Source organism: Bos indicus x Bos taurus, chromosome 16 (assembly GCF_003369695.1).
Source record: "Bos indicus x Bos taurus breed Angus x Brahman F1 hybrid chromosome 16, Bos_hybrid_MaternalHap_v2.0, whole genome shotgun sequence".
Classification (NCBI taxonomy): domain Eukaryota; kingdom Metazoa; phylum Chordata; class Mammalia; order Artiodactyla; family Bovidae; genus Bos; species Bos indicus x Bos taurus.
In genome coordinates, this window is record NC_040091.1 from 54127371 (window position 1) to 54147132 (window position 19762).

General features: G+C 43.2%; 1 protein-coding gene across 1 annotated transcript in view; it reads right to left on the bottom strand.

Moving 5' to 3' along the window:
* AADACL3 (arylacetamide deacetylase like 3) overlaps window positions 1-19762 on the bottom strand; it is a 155605-nt gene that overhangs the window by 72912 nt on the left and 62931 nt on the right. Inside the window, exon 3 of the mRNA XM_027565359.1 lies at window positions 6752-6989. Within this exon, the coding sequence (XP_027421160.1) occupies window positions 6752-6761 (10 nt within the window). The 5' untranslated portion in view covers window positions 6762-6989. The remainder of the gene's footprint in view (window positions 1-6751; window positions 6990-19762) is intronic.

The following is a 19762-nucleotide window of genomic DNA, read 5'->3' on the forward strand; positions in this document are numbered from 1 at the left end:
CACAATGACGGGCTTGGGCCTGGGTCCTATGGTTCAGCCCTCAGGCTGGGGATGGACTCCACCCAGACAAAGAATGGACAGACAAGAAAATCTGGAGGTGTTTCTGGAAGATAAGGAAATGGATGTTCTGAAGGAGACAGGCAACTAATTCCCAATGGTCGGGATGAAGGTGGCCCTCACCATGAGCAAGTAGACTGGGAAAACCCAATCTTCAAAGAAAGAGAGAGAGAAAGAAAGAAATAGAACAGGGAGACACACCCAGAGTAACCTGGCTCTTGACTTTCTAATTCCTGGTTCTCGGCCCTATGAGTGAAGCCACTCTCCCTATTTTGGGGGTCTGTAAGATCCTCCTGTATCTGTGGGGAACTTCTCATTCTTTTTGGCCATCTGGCACATTGAACCTTCTTTTATTGTTTGGGGAAGTTCCCTACATTATGAATCTTGGTGGGAGGCAGAGCCACTTGCCACTGTCAACAATGAAAATGCCAAATGCTCACATTCCCAGCCTTCCTTGAAGCTAGAATGCAGTTGGGTGATACAGGCCAAAGGAGAGCACCACTCCTGAACTGCAGGGCCCAGAGGCACATCCATTCCAGAAGACGGTCCAGCAGCGCTCGTGCAGTCCAGCTCAGGGCTCGGGGTGTTGGAGGAGTGAGTGGCAGTGGCCCGTGCCCAGTAGTGTAAGGCTGTGGTCCTCACACCGCTCTACCTTTGCCTGGTGAGGCCTCACACCTAGGTCTCCAGCCTTCCTGAAAATCTTATACTTGATTCAGCATCCTTTCAATAGTTCTTCTGTGGCCTTGATCAACCAGAATTACTATGTGCTGCTTAAAACCAGGAACCCTAATTGATAACAGTTCCAAAAAATTCCCCTTTTACTTTATACTAGTTTTGGAAGGTTCTATTACTTACAATATAGAGAAAATTAGCCTGAATCCACAGAAGTGATTCTACTGTATGAATTATCCAGGCCACTAGGAAGGTGTCTGGTGGCAAACAGGCCCTTTACCAGCCCACAAATCATATGACAAGAGGGAAGGGATGGAGCTAATAGATGCAAATGACTGTTAGGGCTTCCTCTTGTATTATGTTCTGTTCTTGTAATAGACCCAACAGATAGTACTGTATCCTTATACTAGTACTGCCATAATATACCAGATACTGGATGGTTGAGATGATAGGAATTTCTTTTCTCGCCATTCCACAGGCAAGAAGTCCAAGATCAAAGTGCTGGACAATTCAGCTTCTAGTGAAGTCTCTCTTCCTGGCTTGTAGCCAGCCACCTTCCCACTGTGTCCTCATAAGGTTTTTTCTCTGTTGCATGCATGGAGAGACAGAGACAGAGACACACAGATAGAGAAGCAGAGAACAGAGGTCTCTGGTATCTCTTCTTCTTGTAAGAACCTCAGTCCTGTTGGATTATGACAGGTTAACCCTATGACCTCATTTAACCTTATTACCTCCTTCAGTTCAGTGCAGTTCAGTTCAGTCACTCAGTCGTGTCCGACTCTTTGCGACCCCATGAATCGCAGCACACCAGGCCTTCCTGTCCATCACCAACTCCTGGAGTTCACCCAGACTCACGTCCATCGAGTCAGTGATGCCATCCAGCCATCTCATCCTCTGTCATCCCCTTCTCCTCCTGCCCCCAATCCCTCCCAGCATCAGAGTCTTTTCCAATGAGTCAACTCTTCGCATGAGGTGGCCAAAGTACGGGAGTTTCAGCTTTAGCATCAGTCCTTCCAAAGAAATCCCAGGGCTGATCTCCTTCTGAATGGACTGGTTGGATCTCCTTGCAGTCCAAGGGACTCTCAAGAGTCTTCTCCAACACCACAGTTCAAAAGCATCAATTCTTCGGCTCTCGGCCTTCTTCACAGTCCAACTCTCACATCCATACATGACCACAGGAAAAACCATAGCCTTGACTAGACGAACCTTTGTTGGCAAAGTAGTGTCTCTGCTTTTGAATATGCCATCTAGGTTGGTCATAACTTTCCTTCCAAGGAGTAAGCGTCTTTAGAGGCCCTATTTCCAAACAAAGTTACATTAGTGCTGAGGGTTCCAATATATGAATTTTGGGAGACACAATTCAGTCTACTACAGGTATTGTCCCAACACTGAAGAAGAGAAATATGAGGTTAAAACCCTTGTCTAAGGTCTGAATGAAGCCTTTGCACCTTTGTGGTGGTGGTGGTTTAGTTGCAAATTCGTGACTCTTAAGATCCCATGGACCATAGCCTGCCAGGCTCTTCTGTCCATGGTATTCTCCAGGCATGAATACTGGAATGGGTTGCCATTTCCTTCTCCAGGAGATCTTCCCAACTCAGGAATCAAACCCGGGTCTCCTGCATTGCAGCCAGATTCTTTACTGACTGAGCTACCATGAAGCTCACTTATGGCTTATGGTAGAAAGTATCATGGAGAAGGCAATGGCATCCCACTCCAGTACTCTTGCCTGGAAAATCCCATGGATGGAGGAGCCTGGTAGGCTGCAGTCCATGGGGTCGCTAAGAGCCAGACACGACTGAGCGACTTCACTTTGACTTTTCACTTTCATGCACTGGAGAAGGAAATGGCAACCCACTCCAGTGTTCTTGCCTAGAGAATCCCAGGGATAGGGGAGCCTGGTGGGCTGCCATCTATGGGGTCTCACAGAGTCAGACCCGACTGAAGCGACTTAGCAGCAGCAGCAGCAGAAAGTATCAAATCCTAGAAACACAAGCTTGCCAGATGAAGAGTATGTGTTGACACAGAGTAGTAAGAAACGAACAAACACGGGATAATGTCAATGTGCCTGTCCAGTCTTCAGCCCTGAAGTCAGTGACTGGAATAGCCCAAATTCACCCACTGGCGCCTCTCTAAGCTCCAGCTGTATCCATGGCTGGCACACTGTTTTTCCCTGAATCTCATCATTCTGGGTCCAATGTTCGGGGCCTTACTCTCACACTACTTTGTGAATGCTGACAAAAACTCTGTCTTTGACAGAACAGTCAAGTTCCTTCAGAGCCACTGTACCAAGCCTCCTTCAGCCTGCTGAGTCCAGTTTTAGCAAAGAATACACTAAGCCAGTCAATCAAGAATCAGCTCACCTTTTATATCCAATGAAGATTGAAGGCAGAAGAAGAAGGTGACAGAGGATGAGATGGTTGGATAGCATCACCAATATAATGGATATGAACTTGGGCAAACTCCAGGAGATGGTGAGGGAGAGAGAGGCCTGACATGCTGCAGTCCATGTGTCTCAGAGAGTTGGACACAACTAGACAAATGAACATGGAGAAGGCAATGGCACCCCACCCTAGTACTCCTGCCTGGAAAACCCCATGGATGGTGGTGCCTGGTAGGCTGCAGTCCATGGAGTCGCTAGGAGTCGGACACGACTTCACTTTCACTTTTCACTTTCATGCATTGGAGAAGGAAATGGCAACCCACTCCAGTGTTCTTGCCTGGAGAAACCCAGGGACGGGGGAGCCTGGCAGGCTGCCATCTATGGGGTCTCACAGAGTCGGACATGACTGAAGTGACTTAGCAGCAGCAGCAGCAGGCGACTGAACAACAAAAACTAGTTCTTCTACCTTTGGCATTTAATCAAGTTTCTTAATAATTTTCCATCTATTCCCACACCTGTCCTTTGGCTATAAGTCCCCACTGTTACATTAAACAGTTGAATTCAATCTCTCTCACTATTGCAGTAAACTTAAATTCTTCCTTGCCATTTTAAATCTCAGGATAATTTTTCTTCAACAGTTTACTAGGGGTGAGACCTACATCTCACATTTCTCTTTACATATCTCCACAGAACTTAGCAAGTGGCCCAACTAGGGGTTTGTCAAGAGGTGAGCAATGCGCAGGCAGTTAAGTGACAGCAAAGAACTCCAGGGACCAGCTACAGAGAAAAGTCAAAAGCACCTTGATACCTATGAAGAGTGGCAGATAGGATCAACTTGAAACAGAAGGATGGAGGAGAACAAAGGGGAGAAAACAGGGGTGCCTGGCACACGTCAAAATCAAAGGGAACCACCTTACACTGCCGCTTTGGGCTACTCCAGATACAAAGGGCCCCAACCTTGAAGGTCCCCCAGCCCTGGGCTGGGCCTGAGAACCCCAGATCTAAGAGGCAGCATTTGGCAGATGAACAAACACAGGATGACTGCTCTGGCCCTGGTTTTGCTACTTTTAGTTGTATGACGCTGAACAGCTGATCCTCTCCATGTGTGAAATGAGAGTAACAGCTCCCTCACAGGTGCAAGGCGGAGAAGGCAATGGCACCCCACTCCAGTACTCTTGCTTGGAAAATCCCATGGGCGGAGGAGCCTGGTAGGCTGCCGTCGATGGGGTCTCGAAGAGTCGGACACTACTGAGCGACTTCCCTTTCACTTTTCACTTTCATGCATTGGAGAAGGAAATGGCAACCCATTCCAGTGTTCTTGCCTGGAGAATCCCAGGGACGGGGGAGCCTGGTGGGCTGCCGTCTATGGGGTCGCTCAGAGTCGAACACAACTGACAAGACTTAGCAGCAGCAGCAGCAATAACTATTGAAAGGAATGTAAATGCTTTTTCCAGGTAGAATGAAGGACCTGGGCAGAGTGCATGTTTTTGTTTGTTCTCTTCTCAGTAGACTTTTTCCAAATGTGCACATCTGCAGGCCTGCTGAAAGTTTGAAAGAAGAGTGACTTGTGTAAAACTGGTACATAGGAGAGAACAGATGTCACTGTCATGATTTGGCTGTGAGGCACATGTACCCACAGCAGTCTGACGGGGGCAGGTAGAGAACAAACAAAGCTGTAGGAGTGGACCCTTTGCGGGTTGGTGTGCTGCCCAAATCTGCATCCAGTGGGTGAAGCCAACTCAGGCATCTTTTGGGTTCATTCTTATCTCCAAAAACGGTGGGCAGTCGCTGGGACGTAGTGGGTAGTGGAGAAGTGGCAGCATAGTTCTCTGGGCAGACAGAGGCCGGCCATCGGGCGGGTGGCGGCTGCAGGGCTGAGGGTGGTCTGACCAGTTTGTGACAGGGGCCCAGCCTGCAGCTGGGGCTCAGGACACAGTCAGATTTGCAGGAGAGGGGTCCTGGGGCAGTAGTGTGATGTAGAGCAAGGCGCCAGCCCCTGGTGGCAGCTAACTGAACCACTATTTGTGGAACAAACAAAAGCATTGTAAAGGGATGGGAGGGAATCTGAGGGCGGGAAGAAGAGGCCACCAAAGGGACTGTGGCGGGAGGGGGCAGCGTGCAAAAGCCTGCCCCCCCACCCAGGGATGGAAGGTCTCCAGGCCTAGCAACCAACAACCTTCATTGTCATCAAAATACTGTGTCCTTTCATCCAGGGCATTACGACTGCTATTTTTAAAACACACACATTCCTGGTGGAAGGTGAGCATCCTCAGCACGCAGTTTCTAAAACCTCTGTAATCATCATAACACTGAGACTGCAAACAGACAACAGCAAACACTGAGGCTGTGTTATTATCTCTGTTTTACAGACAGAGCAAGGTAGTTTCTTGGGTCAGCATTTGCTAAATTGTGATCCATGAGATGGTAAGGATAGTGCTGAGCAATGAGGGGCAGAGGATTAAAAAAAACATTTCTGTAGCCAAACATTTGAAAAATAATGCTGCAGAGTCTCGTGTCCAAGTGCACAGACTTAGGAGTCACAGAGACCTAGATTTGAGGCCAGGTTCTGCTGACTATTAGCCAGGGAGCTTGAGCAAATAGCAGACTTGACTGCCTCATCTGTAAAATGGAAATAATAAAACACCAACTACATAAGGTTGCTGTGACACAAAGCTGGCACAAATCCTCAATAAATGTGAGCTCTTACTGGCTTTGCAGCAGGTTAGATACTGTTAACACCTTAAACCTGATCCTATAGTTCTAACAAGGAGATTGATTTTGTTAAGAAAACACCTTGATAAACCACTTGGAGGACTGGGCAGAGATGAGACTGAAGTTATAAGACAGTAATAGCTAAGACCAAAACCTGGAAAAAGAGGTTGGAAAAAACCAGGGTCCCATAGTGGGTGGGTCCCCAGTAAGGGGTCGACTGATTTCTCACTCAGGCTGGCATCATGGCATAGAGCTTAGGGCTACAGGGACAAGACACCTCCCCCTCCAGCTAGAGTCTTCACCTCCCTCTTTTGGGCACTCCTCCTTCCCTTTACACACACACACTCACACATACACAAATCCTTCCTAGGAAGAAAGCCACATGCTCCAGTTGAGTAGAGATCCTACTAATCTACTTTTCTTTCTTCCTCTTCACTTCCTGAACTTTTTCTAAAGAAGCCTGTTTCTGTAAGGTTATTTTCAATGAAAGGTAATACCTTAGTAACTAGATATAAAAGCAAAACACTTCTTTAAAAAATATTAAAGACTCTGCTCAGTTAGTAAAAGCTCCAGAAAGTGTTTCCTGACCACCTCCAACTTAGGTACCCCTCTCCTGAGCTTCCAGAACACCCCTCTATACCAACTCTACCAGCTGAAATTATCCAAGTGTTTGTCTCATTTGCCTTAACCAGGTATCAAGCTTCAGGCGTGCTGGGGCCCTGACTTACTCCTCGAGGTATTCCCAGCAGCTCATTCCACAGCTGACAGGCAATACTTTGGCACTGACGGATCTACAACTGAATCTGGACATCTCCCAAGGAGAAAGGCCCTCAACAAGAGACAGGTAGGGTCTGAAACGCTATCTACCTCCTCACTGCAGTAGGGATGCTCAGACAGTGCACCTTCCAAGGCCCAGAGCAGCGTTCTTACTTATTAACATCCTGGAAATCCCCTGGTCGCGGACTTTTGGAGTGACGTCCAGTATGCAAATACTCAGGGCCTGGTCCTGGTGAGCAGCAGAAACGATGCCTTGTGTGAAAGTTCCACAGGCAGCAGAGGGATCTTTTATTAGTCATTTCAATGCACACAGCTGTTAAGAATCTGGCGAAGTTTTATTTGGCTGGGGGGAGTGCATTTTCCACTTGTGGGTGTCTTGAAAACTTTCACACTAAAAAACAAAAAAAAGAGTTGAGAAAGTCATCAGTCCAAAGTGGGAAGCCAGAAATTGAGGGTAGAGAGACTAGGGCAGCAAATATAACAGAGAGAGGCCTGAATATAAACCAAAGACCCAAGTTCCCAGGCAGCCCTGCCACTTCCAGGTGTTCCATGGGCAAGTCAGCCCCTGCTCTCAGTATCCTCCCATGAGAAGAGAGATATCAATGCCTCCCTAGGAGGTGGGGAAGATTAGTGGGTGTTGAGCCTGGGCCGACTGGCAGTATTCAAAGATAGGCATTATTTCCAGCTACAGAGGCAGAAGACAGAGAGTTCATAGAAAAGAGAGAAGGATGAATGCTGGGGAAGAGACACTGATTGAACCAGCTTCCACATCTTGCTGCATGCATGCGTGCTAAGTCACTTCAGTTGTGTCTGACTGTTTGCGATCCTATGGACCAGTAGCCCACCAGGCTCCTCTGTCCATGGGATTCTCCAGGCAAGAATATTGGAGTGGGTTGCCATGCCCTCTTCCAGGGGATCTTCCCAACCCAGGGATCAAACCCGTGTCTCTTATGTCTCCTGCACTGGCAGGCGAGTTCTTTACCACTAGCGCCACCTGGGAAGTCCACGACTCTCTACAGTGCCTGCAGAAGATCCACGGGGAAAGGGGAGAGGACGAGAGAAAGCAGCCACGGGCCAGAGTCGGGTCAGGTGGCCAGGAGTGGACTCCCCTCATGTCTCTGCTATAACGGACTGAAGGAATTTTTAAGATTTTTTTTTTAAATAGGCTTCTAACTCCACTGATAATGTTACCCTGGCCTCAATCCTCCTCTGATTTTAACCTCAGTTTGTTCATGTTTAAGATGAAAAGCTGGATCCAAACACAATTCAGTTGGCCTGTCCTTTGGCAGCATCCCTATGCTTCTTTTCCCACTGGTTCTTCCCTCATGACACACCTGTGACATGTGTGTACTGAATGAGCTGCATGCAACAGAATGTAAGTAAAAAGCCCTTGTTTTTGCCTTGGTCCTTTCAGCCCCACTATCTGGAGATCCAACCAGTCCATTCTGAAGGAGATCAGCCCTGGGATTTCTTTGGAAGGAATGATGCTAAAGCTGAAACTCCAGTACTTTGGCCACCTCATGCGAAGAGTTGACTCATTGGAAAAGACCCTGATGCTGGGAGGGATTGGGGGCAGGAGGAGAAGGGGATGACAGAGGATGAGATGGCTGCATGGCATCACTGACTCGATGGACGTGAGTCTGAGTGAACTCCAGGAGTTGGTGCTGGACAGGGAGGCCTGGTGTGCTGCAATTCATGGGGTCGCAAAGAGTCGGACACGACTGAGCGACTGATCTGATCTGATCTGGATATGTGTTTTCCCTGTCGTTTGGATGAAAGCTGAACAATACATGTATTTTCTAACCACTCTTAGGCGTGAAACAAAGAGGTCCTTTGTCTTCCTTTAAAAGACCAGCCCAAAGTAATAATAGCACCCCACTCGATGCAAAGCTTTCCTCTCCAGTTTGTCTCTTCAGTCTTGGAAACCCACTGTACAGAGGAGGAGTGCGTGCGTGGACTTCACTATTTCCCCTGTTTTGCCTCTTCACCTCCTCTAGTTAGCTGCTAACTCTCAACCTGAGGTGTTGGGAGGGAGGGAACTGGGGGTAAAGACACAGTTGTTCACGGCTCTTACTGTCACCACACAGTCAGGGTTCTCTGAATTTGGCAAAGTTTAAACACTTGACTCCTCTAAGGCTGCTCTTAGAAATGTTGCAGTAAGATGATATGGCCATCAGGTGGCAGTAAAGGTCTTTTTTCCCTGTCAGAAGAGCCTACTATCAGGGCTAGTATTAAGACTAGGTAATTTCCCGAAGATGCTCAATTTCCTTCAGAAAGTTAAATATGCCTTCCCTCTATTTAAAAATGAAACAAAAAAATACATGACACTAAAAACATCAATCTGACTAGCATACATATATATTTTTTAATGATGCTAATCAACATTTAAAAGTTTAGTCAGACTCCTGAAACTTTTTTTAGGCCCATCTGTAAACGTCCTTGTAAAATCTAGTTTTAGCAAGAATGCTAATAAATCAGTTTAACCGGAAACCCCACCCTCAACATCTGATCACCATCAATATCTGATCAGGTTCCTCATCCTCCAGCATTCTGAGGTAATGTCTGATCACCCAGGCTGTCTTTAGCAAGACTCCTGTTAGTCGATTTAACCGTCTTCCTCTTAGTAATTTTCCTGGTGTTCCTCTTAGTAATTTTCCATACACTGACCCCCGTCTGCTTCTTGGCTATAGATACTGCTTGCCCATACTGCAGTGGTCCCTGTATCTATTACAACTGAATAAAGTTGTATTCTGAATAAAACTTTGTATTCTGAATAAAGTCCTGAATAAAGTCTGCCTTAGTAGGGAACAAACTTTCAAAGAGAAATCTCCGAAGTAATTAAATAAAGACATAATTTATCAATTCTCCCCCTCTCCCAGTTAATACCATGTGATTCTAAATCTTGTTCCCAGATTTCACTTATAATTTACCTTCCCCTAAATTAGATTCAGAAACTTTCACCAAGGGCTCCCTGTAAGGCATATTGCCACTTAAAGGACTTCATGGATGCTGGGGTCCCTTGCTGAGTTGTGTCTCTGCTGAGGGGGAAATATTTAAGTACCTCATTCTGAAAGCAGTGTGCTCAGAACATGAAATAAAACTAAAGATATAAGATGCACCGAGACTTTGCTGCTGTGGGCTGGAGGGTTCAGAGAAGGTTTTCAGGTAGGAGTTGGACTGACAGGCTCTTGAAAGGGTTCCAGTACAAGATGGCACATAGAAGGCACCTGAACGCACCTCCTCTCATGGACACACCAAACCTGCAGATACACATGAGGCAACTCCCTCTGAAAGAAAACCAGAAATCAGCAGAGTGACTGCTACACATTGGGTGAATAACAAAATACCCACATGTAAAAGGAGCTCAACATATCTTCAACTACTGCGAGTCACTGAGAACAGCTTGGACAACATCATGAAGGTTTGAGAAACAACCCACAGCTCGGACCAAGCTGAATGATAAGTTCATTCCCTACACAAGACCTGGGGAAAGGCAGTTGTTTTAGCTGATGCACAGACATCAATACAGAGAGTCAAGGAAAATGAAGAAGACAAGATTATGTGCCAAATAAAAGAACAAGTCAAAACTTCAGAAATAGATCTTAATGAAATGGAGATAAGTGATTTACTGGATAGAAAGTTCAAAACAAGGACCACTGAGGCCAAGAGAACAGTGCATAAACCAAATGAGATTTCAACAAAGAGAACATATTTAAAGGTACCAAACAAATCACAGAGCTGAAAAATACAATAATTGAACTGAAATATTCAATAGAGGGACTCATCAGACCACATCAGGCAGAAGAAAGGATCACCAAACTCAAAAATAAGGCAGTGGCATTCATCCAAACAAGGGAGAAAAATAAGAATGAAAAAGAGTAAAGATAGCTTAATGGGACTTAGGAGATACCATGAAGAAGATCAACTATTCATCACAGAGGTCCCTGAAGTAAAGAAGGGAAAGGAGAAGAAAACATATTTAAAGAAATAATGGCTGAAACTTTCCTAACCTGGGAAATAAATACATATCCAAATCCAGAAAGCCCAGAAATACAAAAAAAGGTTCAAAGAGACCCACACTAAGACATGTTATAATTTTCAAAAGTTAAAAATAAGAAAATCTTAAAAGCAGCAAGAGAAAAATAACCTCTTAAGTACATGGGAACTCCCATTAGACTATAAGCATATTTTTCAGTAGAAACTTTGCAGGCCAGAAGGGAGTGCCATAATATAGTCAAAATGATGAAAGAAAAGGTTGCTGACCAAGAATATACTACCCAGGAAAGCTGTCTTTCAGAAATGAATGAGAGACAGTTTCCAGACAAGCAAAATCTAAGTTTTCATCACCACTGGACCAGTCTTACAAGAAATGTTAAAAGGACTTCCTCAGGCTGAAGCAAGAGGATGATAATTAGTAATAGGAAAACATGAAAGTATAACTCTAAAGTTAAATATATGATGAAATTCAAAATACTCTAATGTTGTAAAGATAATGGATAAATCACTTATAAATCAGGTTAAAAGATACAAGTAGTAAAAATAACTATAACTATAATAATTTGTTAATGGATACACAAGGTTAAAAAAGTAAATTGTTACACTGAAAACAAAGAAAAATGTGTGAGGGACAGTAAAAAGGGGGAGGTTTTAGTACATGTTTAAAAATAAACTGTTACTAGCCTAAAATATGGAGAAGGCAATGGTACCCCACTCCAGTACTCTTGCCTGGAAAATCCTATGGGCGGAGGAGCCTGGTGGGCTGCAGTCCATGGGGTCGCTAAGAGTCGGACACGACTGAGCGACTTCACTTTCACTTTTCACTTTCCTGCATTGGAGAAGGAAATGGCAACCCACTCCAGTGTTCTTGCCTGGAGAATCCCAGGGACAGGGGAGCCTGGTGAGTGGCCGTCTATGGGGTCACAAAGAGTCGGACACGACTGTAGCAACTTAGCAGCAGCAGCAGCAGCCTAAAATAATGAAGAAGGAAGGCAATGGCACCCCACTCCAGTACTCTTGCCTGGAAAATCCCATGGATGGAGGAGCCTGGAAGGCTGCAGTCCATGGGGTCACTGAGGGTCGGACATGATTGAGCAACTTCACTTTCACTTTTCACTTTCATGCATTGGAGAAGGAAATGGCAACCCACTCCAGTGTTCTTGCTTGGAAAATCCCTTGGACGGCGGAACCTTGTGGGCTGCCATCTATGGGATCGCACAGAGTCAGACACAACTGAAGCTACTTAGCAGCAGCAGTACATACACAAAATAGAAAGAGAAAGGAATCTAGGCGTATTACTACAGGAAATCATCAAATTACAAAGGAGGAGAGCAAGAGAAGAAGAAAGGAAAAAAGGACTTACAAAGTAACCAGAAAACCACTACAAACTGGCAATCTAAGTCCATAACTATCACTAATCACTTTAAATATCAATAAATTAAATTCTCCAATCAGAATACATAGAGTAGCTATGTGGAAAGAAGGAGAGTGTTTTCCCAAAAGTTTTACTTTCATTTTAGGTCCAAAGGATTCACTAACAAAAGAAACCACTCTCACACACACACACACACACACACACACCCCAAACAATTTCAATATTTAGTAGAGGATCATTTGACTTAATTTCAATATACAGTCATTAAAAGATGAGAAAAGAGAGAAGCAAAAGCACATACATCACAAAATTGGGGCAACCTACATCTAGTCTTGAAGAGTGCTGGAAATACTCTCATTAACAGCAAGCTGGAGTCCCAGTTGGGAAAAGGTCCCAGATGGTTCATCCACCCCAAGGGTGAGACTTCAAATTGCAGTTTTGGGGACTCTGCTTATAATCCCAGGCTGTAAAGTGCTATTATCATCAGTTTTTCTGCAAAAATGCAGCTCTGGTTTTTCTTAACTTTTACAAAGCTCTTTGTTTCACCTGGTAAATCATAGGATTTTCTTATACCCCAGAGGGTTGGCCAGACCCTCAGAGGCTCAAAAATGCCAAGACCCACTCCCCCCTTTCTTATCTAAAGTCTGCCTAACTTGCTGTGCTTGCAGGCAGGCATAGAATCCAGGCAGTGTCCAGGAAGGTCAGAAGCAGGTCAAAGGTCTGCCTGCCTGCTTTTGAAGCCTGAACAAGACTTCCTCCATTTTAACTTCCATACCAGAGAAAGAGAGAGAGACTCCACTATACACTGCCTAAAGAGATCCACTTTAGCTGAGAGTGAATGGTTGGGAAAAGATAGTCTATGCAAATGGACACCAAAGCAAAGCAAGAGTAGCATATTATAACAGACAAAACATACTTTAAGACAAAGACTAGTAAGAGACAAATGTCATTATATAATGATAGAGGGATTAATCCAACAAGAGGATGTAACATTTGTAAATATTATGCATCCAACATAGGAGCAACTAAATATTTAAAGTAAATATTAACAGAATTAAAGGGAGAAATAGACCTCAGAGAATCCAATACACACTTTCAACAATGAGTAGATCATGCAGACTGAAATCAATATGAAAGCATGGGACTTAAAACCATATTATACAAGGTAGACTTAAAGGCATTTACAGAAAATTCCATCCAACAGCACCAGATTACAAATTTCTCTCAACTGCACGTTGATCATTCTCTAGGAAAGATCATATGTTAGTCCACAAAACAAGTCTTAATAAATGTAAAAAGACTGAAATCAAATCAGGTACCTTTTCTAACTACAATGAAATTAAAAATCAATTACAAGAGGAAAACTGGGAAACTCACAAATATGTGGCTATTACACAATATACTATTGTTTAATAATAATGCCTACATTAAGAAACAAGAAATATCTCAAAAAAACTAAATATACACCTCAAGAAACTTGATAAAGAAGAACAAATTGAGTCCAAAATTAGTATAAAGAATAAACTATTAAAGATAAGAGTGGAAATAAATGAAAGAGACTAAAAAAGACAATAGAAAAAAATCAATTAAATTCAAAGGCAGGTTTTGAGAAGAAAAACAAAATTGACACAGTTTTAGTTAGACTCAACAAGAAAAAGAGAGGGCTTGAATAAATAAAACTATAAATGGAAGAGAAGACATTACAACTGACATTACATAGGACAAATGAGCATAAGTGACTACTATGAACAGCTGCTGCTGCTGCTGCTAAGTCGCTTCAGTCGTGTCCGACTCTGTGCGACCCCAGAGACAGCAGCCCACCAGGCTCCCCTGTCCCTGGGATTCTCCAGGCAAGAACACTGGAGTGGGTTGCCATTTCCTTCTCCAATGCATGAAAGTGAAAAGGGAACGTGAAGTCGTTCAGTCGTGTCCGACTCTTCACGACCCCATGGACTTCAGCCTATCAGGCTCCTCCATCCATGGGATTCTCCAGGCAAGAGTACTGGAGTGGGGTGCCATTGCCTTCTCCACTATGAACAGCTATCTGCCCACAGATTAGACAAATTAGAGAAAATGGATAAATTCCTAAAAATATACAACCTACCAAAACTTAATCAAGAAGAAATAGAAAATCTGAACAGATCAATTACTATTAAGGAGATAAGGAGCTTGAATCAGTAATCAAAAACCTCCTACCAAAAAAAAAAAAAAGTTCAAGAAAAGATGGCTTCATGGTGAATTCTAACAAACATTTAAATAAGAATAAATAGCAATCCTTCCCAAACTCTTTCCAAAAAAAGAGGAGGAGGAAACACTTGCAGACTCATTTTACAAGGCCAGTATTACCTTGACCCCAAAACCAGACAAGGATACAACAAGAAAGGAAAATTATAGGCTAATATCCCCAACTAACATAGATGCAAAAATTCTCAAAAAAACATTAGTAAATATAATTCAACAGCACACTAAAAGGATCAAACACCATGACCAAATGGGATTTATTCCAGAGATGCAAGGAAGGTTCAACATTCACAATCAATCAATGTGATACAACCATTAAGAAGATGAAGGATAAAAGTCATAAGACCATCTCAAACAGTGCAGAAAAAGCATCTGAAAAATTCCACATCCTTTCATGATTTAAAAAAAAAAAAAAAACACCTCAACAAATGAGTATATACAACACAAAGGCCATATATGACAAGCCATAACTAACATACTCAACGGGGAAAGCTGAAAGCTTTTTCTCTAAGATCAGGAAAAAGATAAGAATGCCTACTCTTGCCACTTTTTTAAATCTAGCACTGGAAGTTCTAGCCAGAGCAATCAGACAAGAAAAAGGATATCCAAATTAGAAATAATGAAGTAAAACCGTCACTATTTGCAGATGACATGATATTATATAGAGCAAATCCTGAATACTTCAACAAAAAAAATGAGAATAATAAATTCAGTGAAGTTTTAGGATGCAATTAAAAATATAGATTAAGTTAATACAGAAAAATCAATTGTGCTTCTATACCCTATTAACAAACTAAAGGGAAGAGAAATTAAGAAAATAATCCCATTAAAACTAAATAAAAAATAATAAAATAACCAAGGAAGTTAAAGATCTCTCATGAAAACTATAAGATATTGGTGAAAGAAACTAAAAATGAAAGGTACTCTATGCTTATGGATTGGAGGAAGTAATACTATCAAAATTTCCATGCTGACCAAAGTGATCTACAGATTCAATCCAATCTCTTCCAAAATTGCGATGATATTTTTCATAGAATTAGAAAAAGTAATCCGAAAATGTGTAAAACCTCAAACAGTGAAAGCAATCTTGAGAATGAAAAACAAAACTGAGGCATCAGGCTTCCTGATTTCAAGCTTTATTACAAAGCTATAGTAATCAAAACAGTATGGGACTGGCATAAAAGCAGACATATAGATCAATGGGACAATAGAGACCCCAGCTAATTTACCTCCTTTAGAAAAACAATAACAATCGCCTCATTTTTCTCACACTGATATTTATGTTTCTGTAATTCTTTCTGTCTCTGGGAAACTGAAATTTAAATACAATAGCCAAACCCAACTTGTGCATCTGGCTTAAATTACCTAAAACATAATATAGCAATGTAGACCTAAACATAAAAACTCTAGTGTTACTGCACTATAGGGATACCACATGTTCAACACTTCTTTTCATTTCTGTTTTTTCTAGTCATATCTTTAAGTGCCTAATGATAACAGATTTACTAAGCTTGTGCATTACTACACAATCTGTTGTGCTATGGTGAGACTATAACAGGACAGAACAGCAAAGGTTAAGGCTAACTTCTAGTGGAAAAGAATCTGTCTACAATGCAGGAGACCCTGGTTCGATTCCTGGGTCAGGAAGACCCTCTGGAGAAGGGATAGGCTATCCACTCCAGTATTCTTGGTCTTCGGAGAAGGCAATGGCACCCCACTCCAGTACTCTTGCCTGGAAAATCCCATGGATGGAGGAGCCTGGTAGGCTGCAGTCCATGGGGTCGTGAAGAGTCGGACACAACTGAGCGACTTCACTTTCACTTTTCACTTTCATGCATTGGAGAAGGAAATGGCAACCCACTCCAGTGTTCTTGCCTGGAGAATCCCAGGGACGGGGGAGCCTGGTAGGCTGCTGTCTCTGGGGTCGCACAGAGTCAGACACGACTGAAGCGACTTAGCAGCAGCAGCAGTAGCAGCATTCTTGGTCTTCCCTTGCGGCTCAGCAGGTAAAGAATCCGCCTGCAATGCAGGAGACCTGAGTTCGAACCCTGGGTGAGGAAGATCCCCTGGAGAAGGGAAAGGCTACCCACTCCAGTATTCTGGCCTGGAGAATATAATGGACTATACAGTCCATAGGGTCACAAAGAGTCAGACACAACTGAGTGACTTTCATTTTCTAGTGGAAACATTTGACAACAAGCAAACATTTAAAGGCATTTATACCCATAAAATGTTTAAAACAGTGCCAGGCAAAGAATAAGTGCTCAGTAGATGTAAGCTAGTTTCAATACCTGGGGACAAAATTGATGGTTAGATCAGGAAGTGATTTTATAACTAGTAAGTCATAAATAATGCAGAAATGGACAGAAGGAATGGTGGTGCCAGAGGCAAAAAAAAAAAAAAAGATAAGATTAAGAGAGAATGAAGAAAGTCCACTCATTCATTCAGTAGCCATTTAGCAAATGAGTGCTATGTGCCAGTTTTCAAAGGTTGAGGAGTTTGATAAGGGAGGCAGGTCTTTACAGTACAATGTGATAACTGCAATGAAAGAGTGATGCCCAGTGCAGCAGGGAAGCACAGACAAAGGGAACAAAAGCCAGTCGAGGAGGTCAAACAGGGGTCAGGGAAATGTCCTAGAATGACACCACAGCGGCCTCTTTCTGGGGCAGTGAGAGCTGGCCAGGCTAAAGCTGGGAAGATGGACCATTGCAGGTAAAAAAGGAACACTAAGCAGACACAGACTTAAAGCAGCCAAATGTGTACAGGGGAAGTGGGAACACTTCAGTTCCCCTCTGCCTTGGGAAACCAGTCAATTATTGAGCAACATGTAGTTACTAGAACTATATACACCCAACAAAGGTCCCATGAAGAAAGAAGACTTCTCGCATCGCTAGCCAACCTGAGTAAGAGGGTGAATACCACAAGATGGACTTTGGTGACATGGAGAAAGTTTTGTCTGCTTCACATACTAACCACTGAAGATATTGTTACATGTTGTATCTTAACTGTATTAATATCACTTGCAACCAAAAGAGACCTAATCAATACATGGTCTTCCACATTAACCCTCATAACCATCCTAATAGATTTTATTATCCCACCATAAAGATGAGGAAACTGATTCCCAAAGACATTAAATGATTTTTCTCAAGATCACAGCCACTAACAGAAAGAACAGGAACTGAATTTCAATAGTATGCATAATTTTATTTCCCCTTCCATTCTACCTCTTTAATGAAAATACAGCTTTCAAGACCTCGCTTGAATCTCACCTCCTTGCAAAGCTTTCTCTGGCCTCTGCTACAGCACATACAGCCTTTCATAGGCCAAGCACTCAGTAACAGTTTAATGTTTGAAGATAATAATCAATGATTGTTTAGCAAGGGCTGATCTGTGTGGGTACAATGTAACCACGGGAAAAAGAGCAACCACAGCAGCCTGGACTCAGGAGAGAAGTCTTATGTGAAGGGCTAGGCCCACTCCAGTGTTCTTGCCTTGAGAATCCCAGGGACCGGGGAGCCTGGTGGGCTGCTGTCTATGGGGTCGCACAGAGTCGGACACAACTGAAGCGACTTAGCAGCAGCAGCAGCAGGCTTAGGCAATGGCACCCCACTCTGGTACTCTTGCCTGGGGGATCCCATGGACAGAGGAGCCTGGTAGGCTGCAGTCCATGGGGTCGCTAAGAGTTGGACATGACTGAATGACTTCACTTTCACTTTTTACTTTCATGCATTGGAGAAGGAAATGGCAACCCACTCCAGTGTTCTTGCTTGGAGAATCCCAGGGACAGGGGAGCCTGGTGGGCTGCCATCTATGAGGTCGCACAGAGTCAGACATGACTGAAGCAACTTAGCAGCAACAGCAGCAGCAGGCTTTGACCCAGGTCTTGAAGACAGTGGAAGCTATGAATTACTAAATGCATCTGGGGTAGGAAGGGGAAAAACAATATTACATCTATCTTCTAGGTCTCTGGCTTTAATGTTATATTTTGCCAAATCTCTGATTATTAGAGAGAAAGAAACAATTCTGATTGAATCATCTTATATGTGCTTCTTTTTTGGGTGCCTTCTATGGACAAGACTCTGTGAGAGGTACCAAGATGAATTATTCACATACCTATCTTCTCCTGCTTGCAAGGAGAGGAAGACTATACATAAATATCTCTAATAAAATGTACAAAGTTGAAACAACCATAAACAAGATATGGACTGCTATGGTTCATTAGAAGAACCTATCACTTCCAGGTGGGGGTCTTTCTGATAGCTTCCTAGAAACAATGGTGTTGCTGCTAGCTTTGCAAGGAGGATAGGATTTGCAAAGATGAAGATGGGTTCCAGGCTGTTCCACGAGGCAGAGAAACCCACACACAAAAAGAAAGGTAGGAAAGTTCAAATCCAGCAAAGATGTGTGAGGGGTCTCATTTTACTGCAACCTTGTAGATACAAAGAGTGGAAAATTAAGTTACAACACAAGTGAAGCAATATCATGGAGTGAAAAGAACATGAAACTTTGGAGTCCTGTGAAAAAATTACTATTCTATCATTTCCTGCTTATGTGGTCTTGGGCAAATTATTTAAATTCCTGAATGCCAGTTACTCAGTTACCTCATCTGTAAAATGGGACCAGACAGGAGGGTCCCCAGGCAAGCAATAATGTGATGTCCCTTCTATCTGATATTCTTTAAATATGGATTCAAATTTTCTAAAAGACAGGCTGAGCACTGAGTCAGGTAGAGACACCTGCCTTTCTTCTACTATCTCAAGCAATTTCAAAGTTCCAGGCAGTCAAACAACACCCTGTAGTTAATATGAGTGTTCTCCTCTCTTTGAACTATGTTCGGACCCTTCAATAGGAGTTCCTGGTGAATTCAATATCCCTTATAGGCTGTGATTTCGAACTTATGCCCTTCTGGCCCATCTCTTGGCTCAACTCTGTTCAAAGAATGCTTACAAGGATTAATGAGATTACAAAAATTGAATGTTCTGTAAGAACAGCTATAGTTATCACTGAGAGACAAACTGAAGGAGGAGAAACTGAAGTAATGGAGACTGGCTAAGAGGTAATTTAGGAGGACTATTACATAATCCAAGAAAAAAATCTGAAGGCCTGAAATAAGAGAAAGGTGGTGGGGATAGAGAAGAAAGGATAAATTTAAAAGCTCTCACTGAAATAGAATCCTGAGGACTTGGCAAATAACTAATGTGTGAAATAAAGTAAAGGAAGAGGTTGAAATCTGGGCTCTATGAGGACTTTACTGTCACTAATAGAACTAGTGAGGAGGGAAAAAAGGAGCAGATTTGGAAAGAAAATCACTGAATCTGTTGGGACACATTCAGTTAGGGGCCAGTAATAGTGTAACCCGGCAGGGAAAAAAATAAGAGAGAGTTCTTTATAGATTCTCTCCTTGACCAAACTCTGCTCAGACTCCATGTCTGTCTCTGCATTTTAGCAAGAATCCTGCTAAGTCAGGTTAGCCAGAAACCCTATCCTCCATATGTGATCACCCTCAATATCTAATTGGGTTCTTCATCCTCCATGTGATGTCTGATCAT